At 38.9% G+C, this 23,506-nt stretch overlaps 1 protein-coding gene across 1 annotated transcript in view; it reads left to right on the top strand.

The window, feature by feature from the left end:
* Positions 1-23,506, top strand: part of LOC114558505 (metabotropic glutamate receptor 4) — a 151,111-nt gene that overhangs the window by 75,154 nt on the left and 52,451 nt on the right. Inside the window, exon 2 of the mRNA XM_028582565.1 lies at positions 4,482-4,698. Within this exon, the coding sequence (XP_028438366.1) occupies positions 4,482-4,698 (217 nt within the window). The remainder of the gene's footprint in view (positions 1-4,481; positions 4,699-23,506) is intronic.

Genomic DNA, 23,506 nt, shown 5'->3' with positions numbered 1-23,506 from the left:
ATAGTGTAACGGTATAAGTGATGGGGTTACAAAGAGAGCTCATATCAGAGGACAGGAAGCTCTGCTGCTTTAGCCTCAGCCTGAACAGATGGTAAGTGCACACAGCATCACTGAAATGGAACAATGAGAACATGTTTGAACAACCTAGATCTTTATCACTGAATCTGGCTGTGAGTATATATACAGAATTCAACTACACAGTGCAGTTTTCATACGTTAATTCATGCCAAGATATTCTCTCCATGCCTGCATATAGCATATTCTGTTTTATTTATTTATTTATTTTTTTACTCCCAATCCCTATTTCTTTTCTCTATAGGGGAATCAGAGGGGGGGCTTTGCTGAGTCAACATTATTGGGAAGTGACTGTGTTCTGTTAGAGGAAGCACACTGTTCAGGACTATCGCTGTAGTCCAGTGAGCAAGAAATCTCACCAACACAAACATGATAAGCTCTGCCTGTCCCGGTTCTTGACAGAATTCTGAAATTGTGTGATTGTTACAGCAGTGAAAATCCCTCAGGTGAAAAATACAACACAGGGTTAGCTTCACTGCAGCTCACACTTATTTGGCAGATATGGGACTGGACACGTCACTGCAGCACCACAATACATGACAGCAGCCAGATTAAAAAACACAAAAAGAGAGGAATATATTTTAAATCAGGGGAGCACGTTGACTTGATATTTGTATTGTACTGCACGTTTTTGCTGAAAAACAACACATTTTAAATCCAATTTTCTAATAATTTTTCTTCAAATTCAGCCACTGAACAGAATTTTAACCTTCAACAAAGTATTCTTTCGCAGGCCTTTTTTCTTTCTTTTTCTTTTAAGATTATGAACAGCTATTGTAATAGACAGTTATAACAGGTGCAGAAATAGCAGGTGCAGTCAGGCATATCAGCAGGGATCTTGATGATATGGTATCTGTGTTTTGAAAAGCCCCTCTGTGAGGAGAGTTCTTGTGTGCCATATGAAAAAGAGGCAGGAGACATTTTTATATGTGCTATCACCTCATATTTTATTCCAAAGAACATATTGTACTTACTTTGCAAAATTAACAAACAAAGACATGTATAACTATAAAAGTGAGGAGTGAATTGAAGATGCAAATGGCCAAAAAGATCATTTTCACTGTGTTGCTGTGTGCTTGAAATAATCTAAAATGAGCCATGATTAACACCCTCCAAACACCTTTGCACAACACAGTTTCAATTTGCTAGATCTCACCTTATGACGTCAAAGCAGTGCGAGAAAAAACAAAAACAGGTTCACACTTGTATTGCTATAGAGATGGGGGAAGAGAAACACAGACGTAAAGGGAGAAAGGTTCTGCCTACCGTCGAGGCAGATACAAAGTGAGCAAACCTGAGGGTCAGGTGTACCTTTTCCAGCTGTTCCCACCAGGTGTCGGTTGACTGCTGCCAGTCCGCAGGATGCACACTCAAAACATGCCAGAGACCCTGTCAAGGTCTGTGTCTCTAAGAGCATCCCAGAGAAGCGTGTGCATGAAGCATGTCAGCCTCCAACTTGGATGTCATTCAGTGCTCACAGTTCATGAGGCAGAGCAGTTTGCACAAGTGATTCTAGCTCAAAACAAGACAACCGACGCAGAAATGCTGCATGGACACGGCACAGTGTGAGGGCCAGGACAACTTAGAGCCATCAGTCTGGAATGCTGACATGCAACATGCACATGGTCCATTAGTGAGCACACACAGATATCCCCTTTATGCCTTTCCTCTTCTTTGAAAGGATGCGTTTGGCATGTTTGCCGCATCACATGTCACTACCTTTAAAGCCACTGAAGCAAATCCAACATATTACAATAAAATGACAAAACGGAAAATCTTTTATCCAGAGGATCCTTGTGGCAAAAAGGAGGTCTGTGTAGAGTTACATGAATTGTTGGGCTGCGGAGGTCATGAGTACAGATTGAACAGCTGTGCTCCTAACACAGGCTTCAGCGAGGCAGGGAGTACAGTAGTGGTAGGATCAGTGCATGGCTACAGCTGACCACATCAAAGGCCTCCGCTGTGTGAAGTGAGGAAGAGGGAAGGGATGGTATCGGCTTCACAGCGGTCTGTCGGCAGTTAGTGGAGGAAATAAAGTAAGACTGTTGGTGGGTAAAGTTTCCTTTTCTTGCTAGCATTGCTGGATGTAGGTAACTTTTTTTTTTTTTTCAAATTCAGATGTATAAAAAGCAGACGTATGAAGGTATGTATCTTCTAAGCTGTGACTAAGTGATGTTCTAACATACTGCAGGTTTCAAAGTGTTCTTCAGTGTCATCTTATCTATCCATCCACACATCCTTCCATCTCAGTAGGGATGCTCAAAGATGACAGTATTTCAGTGTTGTAGTACTTAAGACCAATTTTTGAAGGTCTAGTCTCAGAATCGACAGCATTTATACTTGTCTCGGTTAAAGAGGACTCAAGACCACCAATGCAGGGATTTCGTTAAATTGCCTGTGCATTGTCTGATTTAGGCCTATGTGTTAAAACTTGCAAATGCAACCAATAACTTGACTCATATGTAATTTGAAATTTGTTACCGTAAATCTCCCTGCCCCCTTAACACGCACTCCCAAGAAAGTGAATGTGGGAGACAGGAGAAGAAGCTCTGGCTGTCTAACACAAATCTGGTCTTGACTCAATCTCGCCCTGCCTTGGTCTTGGTCTTGTCTCGGTCTTAACCCCTCAAAATCTTGGACTTGTCCCGGTCTCGATGCAGTCTGGTCTTGGTGATGACTTGGTCTCGGTTTAGGTGGTCTTGACTACAACACTGCCGTATTTTAAAGAAATCCCCAGAGCAACGCTGAGGTGTCGTGACAAGCAGTATTTGGAAAGGATGAGCAATATTTCATTCAAGAGTCAGTCATCAGATCAAAAGGCCCAGAAAGTTAACTACTTTGACCTCCTTATTTATCTTTGAAAAAGAAACGTGTTATTGCAATTCTTAAATGATTCAGAAAAAAAGAAACAAAGCGTAGAAAGGTGTTGGATGTGTCTCACTGTACATTTTGAGAATTTTCACGATTCCAAAAACTACACAATACTAAGCAGCATTTTTTTTCTGTCATTTGTCAACATTATCTTCTTTTGTTTGTGTATTGCTTTCAGTGTTTTTACTGTAAAAATGATCCATGATTTCTCGGATTAAGATGTATTTAAGGCAGGAGTAGCTTAAGGACATGTAGTCTACCGACTCTACTCTCATACTGAGCTGGGTCATGCACATGAAAAGATGTTCACCCACTGACTCATACGCAGTCAAACTCTATTCTGGTTTGAAGCGACTCTGCCCTCTACATCTACTGCCTGAATTGATCAACCCTAGAGAATCAGGAAGAAAAAAAATCCATCAGCATACAAAGTGTGTCCATACAGTATTTGAAGTTAAACCATGAAATACATTATTGAACATCATAAAATCTGGTCAGTTAACTTTCCAACTATGCAGCACAGAAGCCATGGGAAGATCACATAGGAAGATCACAGAAGCTACGACAGCCATAAATCTAAAATAACTTGAGCAAGCAAAAATTGAGATTAGAGAAAAGATTTCTGCAGTTAAACTAAGAACAGTCAAACCTTTCATAACAGCGACATGTCACAATCTATAGCATCTGAACACATTCATCAAAATATCATGAAACATAACTATCTCAAGAGTATCTTAAGCAGTTTCCATCAGTTCACTAAGCTTGACTTCCTTCCTTATTGCAGCCAGCTGACAATTGGCATCCTAAAATACAATGGTTAACAGATTAAAATAAATTCCATTACATCTATAATGACAGCAGGCCTAAGCAAAAATGATTAAGACATACAAATAAGTGGCATACAAAAAAGCAAGTATAGTTGATGGCAAAGGCATTAGTAAAGCAGTCCATGCAGTAAAGACAATACAAAGGAGACAAGAAAAAAGAGAATAGTCACAGAGGCCACACTGAAAGCACATATGAGACATAATGTGGAGGCAGGCAGCTGATGATTATCTTCCATTTTATTGAGTTATCCCTTAACATTTGACCTTATTGAGCTCTACTTTTATTTAAACTGCCTTTCCTACTAAAAAATAATGGCTTTTATTATTCCAGCTCTGGTGGCAGATCATCTTGTGCTTTAATGGTTTTCAACACCAAATAAATTTCACATTATGTTCGAGACAAGTGTGAGTTCATGAGTAGATTAGTGTTGCTTGACTGGTGTGGAAAGTATACTTTAGCTACAGCTAAGCCTGTGATAATCAGGACTATTTTAAGCAACAGTGTGCCAACTGTAGATGTTGAATAATAAAAGGAGCAGTCAAGATTTTAGCAGATGTTAGGTGTCATATTATAATGATGTATTTGTACGCGAAATTGCAAGGAACCTTCCTGCTGAACACGTAATTCATTTACACAAAAGTATATAAATTATAAATTTCACAGTGTGTAACCGCATCTCTTGCCCTCTCTTTCTTCCTCTGCCATAGATCCCTCAGGTGAGCTATGCCTCCACGGCTCCGGAGCTGAGTGATAACACCCGCTATGACTTCTTCTCACGGGTGGTGCCCCCAGACACCTACCAGGCCCAGGCCATGGTGGACATTGTCAAAGCCATGCGCTGGAACTATGTTTCCACTGTAGCCTCTGAGGGAAACTACGGAGAAAGTGGCGTTGATGCGTTTATTCAAAAGTCCAGAGAGGACGGTGAGTCTTCCTTCAAACATTCCTACAAGCATCGTAGAGTTTGCTCAGACTGATGTGAAAGTGGTTTCCTCTATGTGAATCTCATATGTGATAGTTTCCCTCTGATTGGACAAGCAATTCAGTCTCTCAAATATGTATTCTTTAAACAACATCCAGTAAGCAAACTTACTATGTAAACACATTGATTCAATTATTTACTTCATAATGCTTAGTGCTACATTTGATTTAACCTGAGAGTTGTTATTTAGAAAGATCCATGTATGTTTGTTGATGAAGGATCCTGTGCTTATACTTAAATATGTTGGAATGTAAACCATAACTTAGATTTAATGAACTGAATATGTAGAAGTAGCTGATCTAATTAGCTATTTTTTTCCCATTAGTAAATAAAGCAACAAATCATTGTGGAAACTAGCCAGTAAACACACAGCTATCTATGCTATATTAGTTCTATCAAATCATGTTAGAAGTCAGTTATACCATGGCAATAATGCTACTGTAAATAGATACATAAAATAAATAAATACAATGATAACGTGTACAGGCTGAGGTCGCTAGCTTCTGTTGCTGTAGCACTATAAAAACAGCTTGCAAAGACATTTCACGCTAGCACTTAACGGTTTAACAATGTTTCAGAGATGTAAATGTTTACTGCAACTTTATTTATTTTTTATAAAACAGAGACCGTTGGGAATGATTTATGCTTAAGTCTGAATTCTTCCCCTGAAAACTGACTTTGCACTAAGCTCCCAACTCTTGTCTCCAGGGAATACATGCATCTGCTACACAAGTGCATACAGTAGACGCAAATTGAATTTGATTTGCAAATATTGAGAAGCAGTGAGAGTGTGAAAGTGAGGCTACAGAGCGAGCCCGGAGCAAAACGAGGAGATGGCAATGTACAGTGTTGGGAATATCGTCAGTTTGGGCGCAGGGCGCTGCCGGCACAAGCTCGGTCTGACCCCTGACCCTTTCTGAAGCAGAATGTAATCACTACCGACATGTCCAGTACTCTCTGTGCCACTGCGCCCCTTTCTTTCCCGCCAACTCTAAGCTTCTGCCCATCATCAGTCGTCCTGGAGAAGCACCAGCAGCAGCAGATTACTCCTGCAGAGCCCTCCAGTCTCTCCAGCTCAGCTGCCTATTTGCCTAATAGTCCATGCAAAGGGGACTCAAAACCCAACACGACAGTTCCAGTATGATTTGAGCTTTTTCTCTCTCCCTTTTTGAAAACATTTTTTTGTGTTAAATTGTGTTAAAAACCTCGTATACGTTTAAATATTTGGGTATATCAGTTCTTTAGCATTCCCACAGTCACATGAAAAAGGACGGACATAAAGAGGAGAAAAGCTATAGTACTCAAATATGGCAATGGCCTCTACAGTCATGTAGAGGTTTAAATAGGTTTGAGTGATTCTCAAATGAATCCCCTACAAACTGGTACAGTATGTCATTTATTAAAGAGCTGAAATCTAAAGGGTTGTCAACATGTTTAGTTGAGAGTGTGATTCCCTCTGTTTTGAATTTTTTAAATCTGTTTAAATCTTAGCTTTATGGGAATAAATTACAATTTTTAAACATATGTAGGTATCTGTGAAAGAAGAAAATAGAATAACAAATAATTTAGTAACAGTGGTCAGTGCTACCTGAAAACCGCAAGCCAATGTAAACAATCCAGATTTAAAAAAAGTAAAAGGTTTTTATGAGATAGGAAAGGTATTCAAAAACTTTGTTATGCCTTTAAGGTTGTAAGTATACAATGTATTTTAGTGATGAACGAATCTGTGTTTTGTTTTTTTACACAGTCTCTGGATCTGCTGTTTTCTTATTCTCTAAATGTCTCACTCTGAGAACAGGTGAAGAATCCCTAAAGCTGCCTCCAATTCACTGAGCTCAGCCTTTCATTAGATCAAGCCCTAACCGAGTCATGAATGCTTAAAGCCCTGCAAACGTCTCCTTATTCCACCTGTTCCGTATCATGCTACAGAGATCTGATACTTTCAAAAGGGATTTTATTACATTTAGTGATGTCATGGCACAATCTAGCGTACCTCCTGAGGTCACACCTTAATTAGAAAGGTTTTGTAAGCATCCAAGGGGGAACATTGCATTGTGTCGATTAGGTACTTGTATTTTTACCATGATGGTTTGGGTGGTAAGTTGTGCTGGGACTGAAACTGTGTTTTGGGGGCCCTATTACATAGAGAATTAAAAACTATTGTAGGACTTTTGTCGCCAAATACAGCTATTGTATAGAGCAATTGTGTGTTAACTTTTTTGTTAAATTTGAAATAGTTCAGTATCAATGTCTAATGTCATGTTTACCTATCTAAGTTATAATGTAACTACTATTTATCTCTTGGATGAAAACGCCCCTTTAGTGCCCCCCCTCCATTCCCCCAACAATATAGTGCGTGCATGTGCATTAGGTAATCAGAGTGAGACTAACGAGCTGATTGCTGTTACGTGTCAGTTAAACTTTTCATCTCCAATCCTATCTGTATTTGGGAGAAGTGGCGCTGTCCTGAGTTGAAAGATAGCCTACTTTTCGGCTTTATTATTGAGTTAATAGGCGTGTGTATTCGTGTCGGCCGCTGTCCATTTCCTAAGGTTCTGAAATGCAAACATTTTTTGACTACTTTTTTTTTTTTTAAAGGGCGTGTGCTCTACTCTACGCTAACTCTCCCAATGTTAGACCCAGCTGAAAATAGCTTCTGGGGGGGCATTTGGCTCGAGGTCATGGTGCAAAGGACCCTAGGGTGAAATTACTCCGAACCATCACTTTAAATCTTACGACTGGAGTGGTTGCTGCAAAACGTTTACATACGTCTGTTTTTTTTACATGCTGAAGTGTTGTTTGATTCCCATGTCCTTTCCTCTAATTCAGGCTTTGATTAATTATACAACAGAGACACTGAGGACTCTGTCGAAACCAAAGCCACAGGTAGTTGGCTGTTAAATGGGTTCTGCAGTTGTCTGCTCACGTAATAAAACAGCCAGATCAGAACTGGCCAAATGTTCCGTCTCATTAAACAGCCAAAGGCCATACTGAGCAGCAGTCTCACCCACCCAATGTTACTGTGGCCCTGTTTTCACTGCTGCTTTGTGCGGAGGAAAGCTGATTTTAGCTTTGAATGGCACATTTGGGTATGTTGAAGTAGGATAACAATTACGCTGATTATTTTACTTTATTGAACAATTCAATTTCTGCTGTTTGAAAAAGAAAAGAAAAACGACTACCAACATCTTGGAAACAGAATATAACTGGAAACGGCCAGAAAGTTTTGTCCTCTTAAAATAGATTTTAATAAAGTGGAATAATAAAACGTGACAAGAATGTTAGTTCTACTTTAAGGACTTTATATTTCTCAAGAACATTTTAGTGGAGATGCTAGCTCTACAGAACAGAAACAGATTGCTGTATTGATGCATAGACCATATGCTTGTGAGGCCCTAACATCAACACACAGCAGCCGGTGTTCCTGTGCTAGGATTCAGTTATTTTTCCAGCACAGACCACAGATAGTCCAAACCTCATATATAAATATAATGGCAGTTTTAATTTTGGACTTTTCTTGACAGCGCCCTGCCGTTTAATGATTCTGTTCAAGACTAGCTGGAGGAAAAATTTCTCCCCTAATGTGATAAGACAGAATAATCAAAATATAAAGTAGTCCGGCCATTCAAATACCCATTTAGTTTTACGGTCTGTCCATTTGCTTCCTGGCAAAAGGGAAAATAATGAAATAATGTGTGTCCTACTTCTAGAATGATTGTTTTTCATTTTATATATCTGGTCAAATAAACATTCTCAAAAAGAATAATAGCGTGTGCGTGTGTGGGGTGTGGAGGCGTTGTGTTAGGTGTTAGATGACCCGAGGTCCTGCTGGCGAGAGAATCTGATATCATTTGACCCATGCTCACAGGGCTTTCAAGTGGAAATGGAATTTAACTGGAAACTCACAGTATTTGATCAGACTGCCTGGACTTGAGTATTGGTACCGCGGAGCGGAAACAGTTTGACACTGGGGCAGTCGATATCTCAGAGGAGGTTGAAAATAAAATTCAGTGTCTGTGAGGGCAAGCATGAACTCGAGCTGAAGACTGAGAATAACAATTAGGACAATGGAGGGGGACTGACATGCTTCTGCTGAAATGAGCTTGTCTTTTGTACATTAAATCTAGAACAGGGGTAAGACGAGTTAAAAGATTTCTTTGATGTTTTAAAAATCCCGAACGACAGTTTTGTTCGTTCTTAAAGCTTTAGTGCGTAACCTTTTGATATTAATAAATGTCCGTAACAGTCAAGCCATTGCCAAATGAGTTGCTACAAAACTAATTAAGACTATCAGCTCCACACAACTGTCTCTGCATTTCTCAGTATGGCTATGTTCAGAAGATTGTGCAGAAAATCAAGTGATGGTAATTACCTTTTCTGAAGAATCCATCATGTTTTTTTTTAATCCTCCTGTCCTCCTTGGCTACTAGCAACTGCGTGGAGGAGGGGTGGGGGCGCGTGCGTGATCACGGAAGGTTTGTATCATGTGGACGCACAGTTTTGTTGTCATTACTTTGAGTCACTCTCAGTTGTTCAGTCTTTTCACACCCATCAACAGCCATGCTTCCTTAACCATGTACAAGGATCTTAAATACAATTATAACAGCTTTTTTTACAAATCTGTTCTTCAGCGGTGACTAATCAGATGATAACAATGCAGTGATGCATTTGCGTCAACATATGTCATTTAAAAAGTTGTTTTTTTTGCTTCACTGGAGTTCTTTCTGAATACTGCCACTTTCTTGAATTCCGCTAACCTCAACATTTGTCTGGGATAAGAAATAATCTCTTTTTCCTATGATCAAAAAAACATGCATCCTGTGGATATTTTGTCTGCAGGAAGTGTAGTGTTTGCGAGAATTGCAATCTGTTAAGTGAACATAATTGTTAATTTGTGTTTTGCCATGTTCAACTGCCTTCCAAATGGTTGGGAATTTTGGCAAGCTACTGCTCTTTTTCTTTTGTTTTATAGGAATTTTGTGAAAGCCTCTGGATTTCTTTTGGCAGTGAAACAAATCAGTTGACCTTTTATTGAGAACTTACATCACAAATGATGAATTCATCCTGATATAACCCAATATGATACAATAGGGGTGGGAAAATTTGAATCGAGATTCTAGCTCTACTGATTCAAAATCAATTCATAGAATTCAAAAAAATCAATTCATATTTATTTTTTCTTGTTTTGACACTATTGTCCTGAAATGACATTACCTCGCTATTCCCATAGATGGCGCTGCGTCAAATTCACACTGACGCCTGGGCACTCTTGTCATAATCAGAAGAAGAACGAGTGCAGCGGAAGTAGTTTAGTCGGCGCAAACAACAAGGGGGTAAGCTTCGCTTCAGAACTCGAACATGGCGCCATTTTGATGTTTCAAAACGATCACCTCCCGTTAGCTGCTAACTGCCATTCATTTTGACGTCACTTTGACAGCGAATAACTTTACATCTGAAGTGCTTAAAGACTATTTGTCCATTGTTTATTTCTAAAAAAACACGACAATGTACAAAAGGCTCCATTACCTTGTACCTCACATTATGGCCCCGTAGCAGACGTTTTTGTAAAAATAGGCTAACGATTGTGTCACACAGTAGAGGAATTACCATATAGTACAGGAGAAGCTTGCAGGCAGTTTCGTCTTACATGAGCTGTTTAGGTTTAATTACTAATGTTAACTAGCATTTTATTTAGCAATAATTAGCCTGTGCCCATGTTATCTCCTTACATTTCCCTAAGCTCTCCATCTCTGTAAGATAAGGAATGATTGAGATTTCTCTTGGCACAGCTACCAGAAGACTTACAACTTTCAGACAGGTTGCTCACGTCACATTTACTTCGTCTCTCTCAGTTTGAGGCTGCGCAGTAACGCTCAGCGCTCACCGGAAAAGTGCTTCTAATATCCTTTACTGGTCTCCGTCCAGAGCAACGGGATCTGTTGGTCTAGTTGATATACTGTCTATGGGCAAACAATGGCAAACCTCACAGAAATAATTATGCAACCTGCTCCATCCTCATTGAAGGCGAGAGTTTGGACACATTTCAGCTTTTATAACCTCGAGGGTAAGACGGAACTTGATAGCAATCATGCTATATGCAGGCTTTGCAAAGCAAAATTTAAGTATTTTGGCTCCAAAACACGTACACCAGCTTCTGTTTCTGCAAAAGAATGTACAGATTCCAGCCAGTGGTGGACTATGAACTGGTTACACACACACACACACACACACACACACACACACACACACACACACACACACACACACACACACACACACACACACACACACACACACACACACCTAAATATGTATCGATTATGTGATTCTGACATTTCAACAGTCAACTTGGTAGCTAAAGTACTCCTTAAACCACATTTAGCAGTATTTTTAGTTTGATCTGAGTACAGCACTTTAAAGCTAAATGTAAAACTCTTTTTATTAACAGTTTTATACTTGAATTAAATTTATTTGAAAGCTGGCCAAAGCTTGGCACTTTTGCAGTTTTTAGTTGCACAAGTTTTTGTATGAAGACATATAAAGTAATATCAAACTACATTTAATTTGTGGTGTTTCTGTCTACTGCAATCACATGGGAAAAGTAACTACATTTACATACTGTGAATCATTTTTGAATCGAAAATCGATATTGAATTGAATTGTGAGCCTAAAAATCCGAATCAAATCATGACATTTTCTGAATCGTACACCCCTAGGATACAATATATTGTATAATAAATCACCTTTTTGCAAGTTATACCTTAATCTATTGAGTAGGTCATAATGCTTAGAATACAGCCGTGCTAGACTGACATTTGGTATTCCTAGAGGCGTGCCGCTAGAGGCTTGTCATGTTAATCTTAAAATACATTTTACAATGTAAATATAAAGTCATTTTATAATGTTATGCCAGGTTTAAATATCCACTTGTTATATTTTGAACTAGAAGGGCACTCTGAGAGTGCAGACCTCCGCCAAGACATGCCCTATTTTACAACGTTAATGCAGTGTAAATTTTCCCATTTGAGGACAATTTTTTTTTGGATACCACATGAATGCCCTATCCCGCAATGTTAACAAAAGTGAAAAATAATTCATGTATCTGCCCTGTGATTCAAATCAACTCTGAAATGTAATGGGTGCTTCCTTGGCCCTTCCACCAATTTTCATTAAAATCGGGCCAGAAGTCTTTCCGCAATCCTGCTGACAGACAAACCAACAAACAAACAAACCAAGTCGAAAACATAACCACTTTGGCAGAGGTAACAAAGTATTAAAGATGATTCACTGTTTTTCCAAAAGGAGGCCATGCAGGAAAGAGTGTACAAAACACAATACAAATTATTAGTCAGAGGAAGAAAGCTTTTGCTTATACACTAGTTTATTTTCACTGGAAGTGAAAACAACAGATCCAGTAAAAGATAGCTCAGCAGTGAAGATGCAGAAGAGGGAAGGGAGGCATAAATATTTAATGGTAGACCATGGAAGCGTCATGATTTTTTTTTTTACACGCTAAATGGTGTCATCATCAGGACAGTTTTTTCAAATGGCAGAAACGTCAGACATCGTTTCATCTGCAGTTGCTGGACTGTCACTGAAACGTTGCACCTTGGAGACGCAGGGCTGTTTTTAAAAAGTTGTCTTTTCATTTGGGTCATTGTTATTGTATAACATCCATCAAACTCCTCCCTGTTTGGGATTACGGCTGGAGTATCATTACGAAAGATGATTACAAGAAAACACTTTTCCAGTATGATGTCTTGCTGTTGTCACCCTTCACCCTTGAAATGCAAGACCGTCCTTGTTGCACAAGTCTTTGCTCCCTCAGTAGATTTCTTTGCTCGTCTCTGAAAAGCTGCTGTGCCTCCAGTGTCCTTATTAAATAGTGTACGGTCTTCTGCAGTAATGGAGGCTGACGCTCAGTGTCATTTTTTCTCACCTTGTAAAAAGTAGTGGGATTTTTTTTCTTCCTTCTCCAACGGATATTGCACACGGTTCTATTATATCCCTGTATGTAATCATATTTAGTGGATTTCACGGTCTCAGGTGGTGACACGCTTTAAGATGAAAGTATTAGAAGGATGTATCTCAGGTACATCGTATAAAATGAAACCACAACATTTTTCTGTTTTGATTCCTTTTCTCAAATATGTACACTGACACTTACATACCATTGGATGGATAATTTCAAATCATAATTAATCCGATTTTTTTGGTCTTAAATGACAGTTGAAGCAGAGGAGGAAGAGGAGGAGGGCCAAGACAGCACATAGCAGCACAGGGATGACAAAGAGATTATGCAAATGTTAGAAATGAGGGTTGCGTGCTGCACCCTTTGTCATGAGGGAAATGTCAAGAGGAATGACTTGAATACTCATTAACCTGAAATGCCTAGTGAGAAATCTCATCTGAAGAAGAGGTTTTAGTCATATTTTCAAATGTTCAGTACGGGCAACACAACTAGGACATTACTTATATGTAATTAATGCACCTTGTGAATTTATGATAGTGTAGCTATTAAGATCTTACAATGATCAAGCCAAAGCACTAAAGTCTGTGCACTGAATTGGTTTTATGTTTAAAGCCTTACTGCAATGATTAAAGGAATTACCAGAACAATTAAATAAATAAGGTGGAATGCAAATGTGTAGCCATAACAGAGTTTCCTGTCTAGTGTACTTTATTACTCTAAGTATAATGTATGTGCAAGGAAGAAAGGAAGGAATGAAGAAAGGGAAGAAGAAAGGAAAGATGGTAGGAGTTCACGTCCCTTGGCTCAACATGTCAAACACAGGAAATCCCTGTCAGGGATCAGACAGATGCTCCTCCTGCTTCAGGCCTCATTGAGTCCAAATGAATTCAGTGTTGGGCTTCTGAGGGTTAAGACTAAGAGAGACATTGGATGAATTTACTTTGGCTTTGCAACCACCTGTATCATTACACCGACACTGTTCACCTGCTGGCATTATTCGTACTACTGAACAGCTGTTTGGAGGTAAAAGACATCAGGTAGAGCCGTGAGCAATGTGGGAATTTTGCTGTTCATGTGTCAGCTAGACATGTTGGATATAGTAACAATTCAGACATGCGACACTAACACAATATGTATACAACTTTTGCTACGACTTAAACAAATACAGAAAAGTAGTCATTTACTAAACACACACAGTAAGATTCTGATTGGATTTCCTCTTTTTATAGTTCAACTTCAGTTACATTGTTTATACTGCTCTACTCATTTAGTACATTTACATAGTATTCAATTATTTAATGTATATTGTTTCCTATTATTTAATGTATACTCTTTATGTGTGCTGTGTGTCTATCTATCTATCTTTCTTACAACAACCTGACCACCTCCCCTGCTCCTTCAACCACCACACCTGCCTCCCCCCCTCAGTCACTCTCTCATTTCTCTCCGCTGTCCCCTGTGGAGCTTTCACACTTCACCTTTGGATGATGCTTCGCTATTCTCAGTTATTCTCTCGAATCCTTTTTTGCGATAAATATTTGGTTGACAGTTTAGCAGTTTACAACCTTTTATATGTGACATGATTTAGAGAAGCTGATCTGTTCTGCAAATGTGCAAACACGATATACTGTATTGTGTGGTTAAACAATTAAGTTGTGATATACTGAAGGAATTCCAATATTTAACAGTGTCCACTTTGAGACCGGAAGCTTGTTTTCCCAACATCGCTGGCCTGGCCTCTGCCGGAGGCTGTCCTAGGGCCTGCCAGAGGCAATGTTAAAGGCCAAGACACTTTATCACAAAATGGATGAACCTTCAAGTAGTTCAGATCCTGCAGCTTCGGGGGCCCTTTTGAACCTTGGTGCAGTCTGATGGCGTTGCACATTTTGGAAAGAAGCACGATTGGGCAGTATTTCTGATTGATATACTTGGAATCTAGTTCTGAGAATAATATATTGTCCAGAAACTAACTTTTATCTTCTTCCAGTAATGTGACTTTGCACTGGTGTTCTCAGTTAGGTTAGAGCTCTCAGCTCTCAATTCCCCAGAACGTGAAGTACCCAGATTTGCTTTTCAGCCATTCATTTAAAGACATCTCCATACCTACAGCATAACAGTGTTTTTAAATAACATTATCAGGATTAGTGTGTCGCAAAAAGTCTAATGGCAAGTGTAAAACCCTGTTACCTTTTACTTTTTGCCTGAGGACCCCTTAAAAACGAGATGGTTAATCTCAAAGGGTTTATCCTCTAATTAAATGTTATAGATAAATAAATTCTTACTATGTGCTGGACACAAAGACAACTCTTCAGTAAGTATCTGTTGAATAGGAAAGCAACTATTGATAATTTTCATTATCAGTTAATCTGTTGTTTATATTCATATTTAATCAATCATTTTGTGTAAAAGATGTAAGAAAATAGTGAAACATGCCCACACAGACCCACAGACCACGGCAATGTATTTAAATTGCTTGTTTTAAACGACCGACAGTCCGAAACCCATTGGTATTCAGTTTACTATTAAATATGACAAAGAAAAGCATCAAATCATCACATTTGGGAAACAGAAACAAGTCTCTCAATTAATCAACTAATTGCCGAAGCTTCACCCAACCCGAATTAATTTAAAATCAATATGAGCATCAAAACTAAATAAATGACTTTCATCAGATTTAATGGTTGTAGTTGGTCCCCAGTGGACTTCTTTGGTAAGTTTTGTCTTTAAGCTTTTTGAGTGTTTTTTTATTTATTAATTGCTCTAGCTTTTCCAATGGTTTAGACACATATATAGTAATAATAATGGTCCAAAATTATGTGAAATTGCGTTTTTGTTATTTTGAAAAACCTAATATTTCTTTCTCCGAATACATGTACCTTCCCCAAACCTAGCGAAAACACTGCACACCAAAATGACAAATTCACACACTGTACAGCCAGGTTAACATTAGCAACAGAAGTAGTAAGCATATTCACAAAAACAAAAAACACCACAAGCCATTTATACTGCTACAGCTCTTTGTCTGTGACCACACAGAACTTGCTGCTGGATGTATCAGCATGAAAAATGCCAACAAAGCCAAGAAGCTATTTATCACATCCGAAGCACTGATAAAGAAACTATTGTGATGTTCCAGGGGATGAAATAAAAAAAGAGATTTTGATTCAGAATGTCAACCATTATTTCATTTATCTGTTGTCAGAACTGTATGCTTGCTGAAGGTAACATATCAGTCTGACAGGCTAACGTCAAATGTAGTTGCAGGGAAGTTTACAGCAGCTCTTTGACAATGTAAGAATGTGCACCTCAAGGCCTGCTGCAGCTAGCTCTTCACCCGTGCCCACGCCTGATTAGACGGCACCATTACTGTTTGCTTTGCCTCATGCGAGGAAGCAATATACACTTTTACTCTTCAGCTAAGCTTTAAAAACATCTTAAGAGCTTTGCAATGTGGATTCTCCTTGGTGTGAGGAAAGTCCCATGGTTGTCAGGTGAGGCATTTTACCACAGCGCAGCAAAGCCCATTTCACAGTGCTATAGGCCAGTCTTTGATTTATTCATCATTTGTACTGAGAAGGAAAATGTCATTCAGTCATTTTGAAATCTAATTTTGAGCTGACCCAGAACCTGTTGTCATGTAAACTTTTTTTTTTTTAAATTCAGGATCTGGGAACTGAATAGACAAGATGCTCTCCAGCAAAAAAAGATTGGCTATAACATACTATTCTCTCCTGAAGAATATAAAACGCATTCTCAAACTTTCTGTACTTGAAGTGCGTATCCTCAGGTCAAACCGACATTTGTACAAAAATCTTTGCTATTGCCACAGCTCCGAAATTTGCAGCTGCTGGAAAATAGGACAGCGTTGGATTTCTCAAGCTCCTGCCGACGCAGACAAATCATTTGTGCTTACACCACTGAGTTGAAATGATAGTTTCTAATGTAATGTCATGGCTGTCAATAAACAGAGCTTAGCAGCAGCAATGTTTCAGAGTTTATTTTTGAAGAAACAGCTTATGTGCATTTTATCTATGGTCCCAAATTTGTCCTTGAATTAAATTTTAGGCGCTTTATGTGAATGAACAAGTGAATGAATTTTGGTTAAGGAATTTAGTCAAAATAGTAAAAAATCATTTAAACAAAATACAGTATGCAATCAAAGGCTATCATATCAGTCATACTGAAATGTGACAAGCGTAACTAGCCAATATCTAAATTTAAAATTTAAAACCTCACTCAAAATGATAATGTGCTTAAAAAAAATAAAATAATACTCAGTGCGGCAATAATTTGCAGTGCAGGAACTACAAATTTCCAGCATGCACCAAATTGAAGGAACTGTGTGGGATGAATAATAAGTACGACACAACATGTTCTGTCACTGCTGCCCTCTTGCCCTCCATGAGCTCTCCCTGCACTGTGGAGATAAATAGAGAGCAGGCCCATTTCCCTCCGGGACTTACAGCGTGCTGATATTGGAGCAGTGTTGCTGACAGATGTTATACCACGACTGGTTGCCATTTGGATTTAGAAAATAGCCATGCCAACAAACACTTTCAGTTGATCCATCAACTTTGAGGCCAGAGTGTAACTACATATCCACCCTGCTGTGTTTTCACATATATACTTTCCCACATTGTTAGCAGAGTCATCAATACAAGCTTGAGTGAAAAATATTTTTGTTCAGAGACCAAAGATTAGACCCATGCAGTCCATAACAATCAATTTAACAAGCTGGTCCAGAGTACAGCACCTGTTGGAGCACTAAAGTTGCTTCAGTGCTCCCTTCCCTAACTTTTGTTATAATAAAGGAAAGTCGTCAGTCTCAAATTAATTGCCTCAGCTCTTAGTGCAAGAAAGTTTTTAAAACAATACCAGTAGCTGTGCTACTGACAACCTATCTGCCAAAAATATAAAATTTTAAATACAGTGGGTTTACCTTTTCTTGCTGAATGAGGCAACAAACAGAAGTTCAAATGGGAAGTATAACAGTCAGTCAGCTTTAGCAGTTTTAAGCTTCAGATTTAACACTTAAAAGTGTTCATATTATGCTCATTTTCAGGTTCATAATTGTATTTAGAGGTTATATCAAAATAGATTTACATGGTTTAATTTTCAAAAAACACCATATTTTTGTTGTACTACACATTGCTGCAGCTCCTCTTTTCACCCTGTGCGTTGAACTCTCTGTTTTAGCTATGGAGAGAGGCATCACACTTCTGTTCCTTTATCTGTATCTTTGTTGGGAGTCGCACATGTGCAGTAGTTAGGTAAGGACTACTAGCCAGTCAGAAGCAGAGTATGAGGGCGTGTCACGCTAGCAACTAGGCGAGCATTATAACGTGTAACAAAGTGACGCACGTAAAGGCTGGACTACAATAGAGTTGTTTGGAGCAGTTTGTGAACAGTGTTTTCTGTTGGAGATGGTAAATCCCTTTGGGGTGGACTTCGGACTTTTTCACTTTGTAAACCTATAACGTGCACAAAAAGATATATAACACAATAAAGGAAAGGGAAAAAGCATAATATGAGCACCTTAACATCTAAATGTTGTCAGAAAGCTCCACTTCTTCAGTATCATGCTAACTGCAGGCTGCTTGCCTGCATTGGCTTGCAAATTACAGTATATCTCAGACCTCGTTCAGATAGCCTCCTCATTTATTTTAACAGGGTTACACACAAGCAAAATAAAGATGCAGGGTCATTTATGAATAGAAAAATGTGTGTTTTTCCAATTTCATCTGGACTGAAAGAGCAGATCCATGTTGTAAAAAATACAGATAGCTAAAAGCAGTTATTGCTAAATCATCTTATAATAATATTTGTATAATTTGTGTAACATTAAGAAAACATTCTCACACCAAGCAAGAAGTTGGTAAAATGAAAACACTATTTGTTATAGTCATGATTCATGATTATTGATGAACCCAAAGATTTAAATAATAGAACAAGCTTTTGTCTCTGGTACTGTATTTTCTTAATAGAAATGGTGGATTCTTTTACAGAAAACATATGGGAAGATACATCACAGCAATCGCAGTCTTCTCTAATACAATCTAATTTCACACATCACCATGCAGATGTCTCTTATTAACATTAGATCATCTCCCCATGAGTACATTTGAAACCAATTATAAAAGACAACACAGCAAGCTAGAAGATTGCTCCCATTTTCTTTAATCTTCTTTGCTACCTAAATTGTAAGCCTTCTCTGTCAATAACGTAGCCAGGCCAGCTTACAGAGGAAGTGTACGGCTAGTTATTAAGAAAATAAATAACTTAAAAAAATGATGAAGGCAAATATGTTCTCTGCAATTTTTACTGGTTTCTTTACATGTTAAAGAAAATTCACTGAGAAAATTCACCAGCAGCCAATAATATAGATGTCGATAACCAGTTTGCTATCCTCAAACCATATTGTAGGGAGACATTTTGTAGATGCATTAATTTGTTTTGTAACATTGCCATGGTTATTTTATTCTGAATCATTATTCATTTTTTTATTTAGATATTAAGAAGCATTGGTACAGTATACTGGTCTATAAGGAAAAATAAAAAGTTCACACACATTTTTACAACACATTTTGGTAAAACTCTAATCTACAGACGTCCTGACCAGTTTCTTATTGAAAAAGAATAAATGTAAATACACAGCATGAATTCTGTAAAGTTGCTTTAGCTGGAAAACTCTGAGAAACTGACTTGAGTGGTTTTTGGGAAAACATTACTCAAATTACTTTTAGCCAAACTAGTGGCTAGGGCTCTATATTCATGCATTGTAAGAGTCCTCTAATATTTGTCTTCCCATCTATTTATGAATGAGAGACCAAATACATCTTCCAATGTAGCACAGACCAATTTAGCAATATTACAATGTGCAGCCTCAAAATGCACCACAAAATAGATTCAAAACTCAATAAAAACATTTTCAATAAGGTTATTCATATTGCAATGTTATTGCATTTCATTCCATAACAGAGGGGTTTTCAAAGTTCCTCGTCTCTCAGTATCTAACCTGCTGTAGACACTAATTTACATTAGCAGAGCAAAGGAAGACAGAGCAAGCGTTTGTGTGCTGCTCAGTGATATCTGAGGAGAAACTTGACTCTCGCCAACCTCACATTCAACCACCGTCCAGCCTCCTTTTCCAAGCAGTACATCATGGTGAACCCAGGGCTCATCATGTGATCCAGATCAAAACTGGTTTCAGATATTAACCTGTAGACTCAGCAAATCCCCGATAGGTTGTGCAGGCTCAGACACATTCATGTGTCCGAAATTCATTTTAAATGAAAATACACTGTACAAACACATATACTGTAAAATGCACTCCATTTACACAATGTTTGCTTATAGATGTGGAAAATGACACATGCTGGGCATAATAAAGACAAATTACAAATGATACATAGGTGGAATTGGGGTCGTTCATCTTCTCCCCTCTAAAATGAAAGCCAGTCATGTGGTTCAACCCAGAGAAAGTCGGTTCAATCCCCCGGACCGGCAGGGGAAAGTGAAAAGCAGTTATTTTCTAAGATTTGTGTTGTTTTTTCCCCATGTTGCAGGCAGGAGCAGGTCAGTTACTGTCTGTAAAATAACCTGAGCCATCCCCATAATATGGCAGAGAAGTATAACATTTGGTAGTTTGGGCTATCTTTGTGGCTCAGCTGTCTATAATAATTATAATGGGATATTATACTGTAATTGATCCCCTGAGGAGAAATTCATTTCTTTGTATCCCCTCAGTCTTGCACAGTGAGGTAAGCGCCAGCGACCAAAGAGGCCTCAGGGATTGTGTGGGATTTAGGGTCCTGCTCCAGGACACTTTACAGGGGGGTTACTGGAACAGGGTACTGAACCTGAGCCTTTTCTGTTCAGGGTCAGTGTCCCTAATGATTTCAGCCCACTCTTTCACACTCTCTCCTCCCAGAATTTAACTACCACTCACCGGCAGCTACATTTCTGATAAGTGGGGCAAACACAATCTGTGAATAATGTACCAATATCAGAAGACAGCACACTTCCTGCAGTTCTTCTACAGCAACATTATGCTACCAGAGATTGGTTGGGATTTTACCCGTTTACCACTTACTGTTTTTCTTGTTTAAAATCAATTCCATCCATTTTCTCTCCCTCTCGGGGGCCGAGTGTGTCCCAGTATGCAGTTGATGAAAGACAGAGAAACATTGGACAGGTTGCCAGTTTATCACAGGCCTCTGATCAACTGGTTTGCATAATTCATTTGGTATACAGTTTACTAAATCAGAAGGGGATATTATTTATTTTTATTTATTACTATGTAGTGCTGTCCACATCATATTGTTTGGGTTCACAACATTTGTATAATGTGAACCACTGTGATCACACCACCACGGCTGAGTGTTGCTGTTCTGTACATTAGACTACTGGTCAGCAGCCAGACAGTATATACGGGACTATTAATGAATAGATGGAACAACACTGCCGTTCAAAGCAGATGGGAATTCAAAGCTCTGTGCAGCTCAAACAGGCTTTCTAATTATTAACTGACTGTTTCTGTTGCCTAACATATCATTTGCGGCCAAAATAAACAGCAGCTACAGTACCAAGGCTGGTTTTAGCCTGCTATATTAGGGTGGGCTGGGAGAAATAATAGGTGGGCAACTTGGGATGGTAGCCCAGAGGTTAGAGAAGCAGATTAGTAGCTCAAAGGTTGTGAAAATATCTTTTTTTTTTGTTATGTAAAGGCAAACACAGGTGACTAAAAATATAAAAACATATTTAAATATAATGCAGGCTTTCAGGGATTCTGTATTGCTTTTAGATATTCAACTTTTCTTATTTCATTTTTATCTCCACTGTGTCTATATCCACGATGTTTCAATTCTGGGATTGCTCCAGAAATTCCGCTTTTCGGCCAGATGTCCATTACCTTCCGCTGTCTTTGTGTTGGAATTTTAAACTCTGGTGGATTTATGAGGACCATGGTTAACTGCTCCTCAGATCTCTGCAGGGCAAATCCAGACAGCTAGCTAGACTATCTGTCCAATCTGAGTTTTCTGTTGCACGTTCCACCAAAACAAGCTCCTTCAAGAGGCTACTTTGCAGTGGCACCGTGGCTCTGCCAGGTGCTTAGAAACGCCCAAGACGATTGTGATTGGTTTAAAGAAATGCCAATAAACCAGAGCACCATTTTCTCCCCTCCCGGAATGCTGTGTGGACTCGCCAGACCCTCCTTCGCAGTGCTGTGGAGGAAGGTCTGGCAATGCGAGACTACTGCTGAGTTAACATACATGTAGACACGGTTTACTCTTCCCTCCTCTATGGTGTCTTTTGCTTCGGGAAGTAACCTCTTTAAATGTGTATGTGACACATATTCACGTCAATAATACATTAATTCATTTTAATTCATTTATAAACCCCTGGACTGCAACAGCTCAGATGTGTTTGGCAGCTATGGTGTTAATGTTTTCATTCAGCGTTGATTTTTCAGTGATTAAGAATTATTGAAGCAACATTAATTTAGTTTTAGATCTCTGTATTTTCGTTGCTAGTACTGTTCTCCGGCTGCAAATTAAGCCTGCTTGTGAAGGTATTTCCACACAGGGCATCCCAATAAAAAGGCTATTTATTTACCTGCACCTTCCCCACAACGCCCACTTGGGTGTATTTTGTGTACTTCTGCACCACTTTTAAACAAGCACAAGAGCTGTGCTGCAATCGGCCATAGTGCCAGGGAATATTTAATGTTTATGACGGCGCGGTCTCCTCCACGGGTGTCAAATGAGAAGGAATATTAGTGTTCTGAGCTATTAGGAGACCAGAGACCGAGGCTGACAATGGAAGACACAAGAGAAGAGGCTCGCAGTCAACAGGTCATTGGGAAAATGACCAAAGTAGCTTAATGTGAAGATTAATTAAAAGTTTTGATTCAGTTTAAACCTTAATGCACATTTTTTGAGTTTGGTGTTACACAAGACAATGATTGTTAATCTTCACATAAGTTTCCGGAAATTTTGATATATAACCATAATTAATCAACGACGATCCTGTACATCTCTGGAGACGCAAACAATACGGTAAATGGTGGGCTGCTACACATTTGTAATTAATTGCTTTATAATTCCTCTATTTACAAAGTCACATTAGGTGGGAGATGGTGGTCTGGTTCAGTTTAAGGGAAGTCTGATTAGAAGCGGTGCGCAGACAAGAGGAGGGGGAGACTCCTAATTGCATCCTTTCTGGGGGCAAACTGAAATCCAGCACAGTGTTTTATTGAAAATCTGATGCTTCATTAGAGACTTGTTTCATTAGAATGTATAATGCAAGGCCTATAATTACCAAGACCAATTAAAAGCCACTTAGGTTGTATGAAAATGTCCTTTAGGAGCAGCTCTGCACAGCTACATTAACTGTGTGAAAGATATTTCAGCATGCAAACACTGTGAAGAAAACATTATTACGAAGTCTGCATGTTATACCCTGTATGTATCTGTGTGTGTCATAAAAACAAACAATTGACATATTGAACTTTGAGTGAATAGTGTAGAGCTAGCGACAGAACAGAGAAATTCATACTTTGAGCAGTTATGGATTGAGTGTATTGTTTAGTAGCTGCTCCCTGTCATGGAGTTTGAATTGGGGTCCTTGAGTCAAGGGACCATATCTTTGACCATCCTGTACTTCGAGAGGAATGGGTGGACAGATGCATGGATGAATGAGTAGTGTTAGCAATAAAACAAATGGCCGTGTCTACCCTACAGGCAACAGAGTTACAACACTGGGCCCATGGAGGGCCT

Source organism: Perca flavescens, chromosome 7, assembly GCF_004354835.1.
Source record: "Perca flavescens isolate YP-PL-M2 chromosome 7, PFLA_1.0, whole genome shotgun sequence".
In the NCBI taxonomy this organism is placed as follows: domain Eukaryota; kingdom Metazoa; phylum Chordata; class Actinopteri; order Perciformes; family Percidae; genus Perca; species Perca flavescens.
The sequence above is the reverse complement of the archived record's forward strand: the minus strand, read 5'-3'. Positions and strand labels throughout refer to the sequence as shown.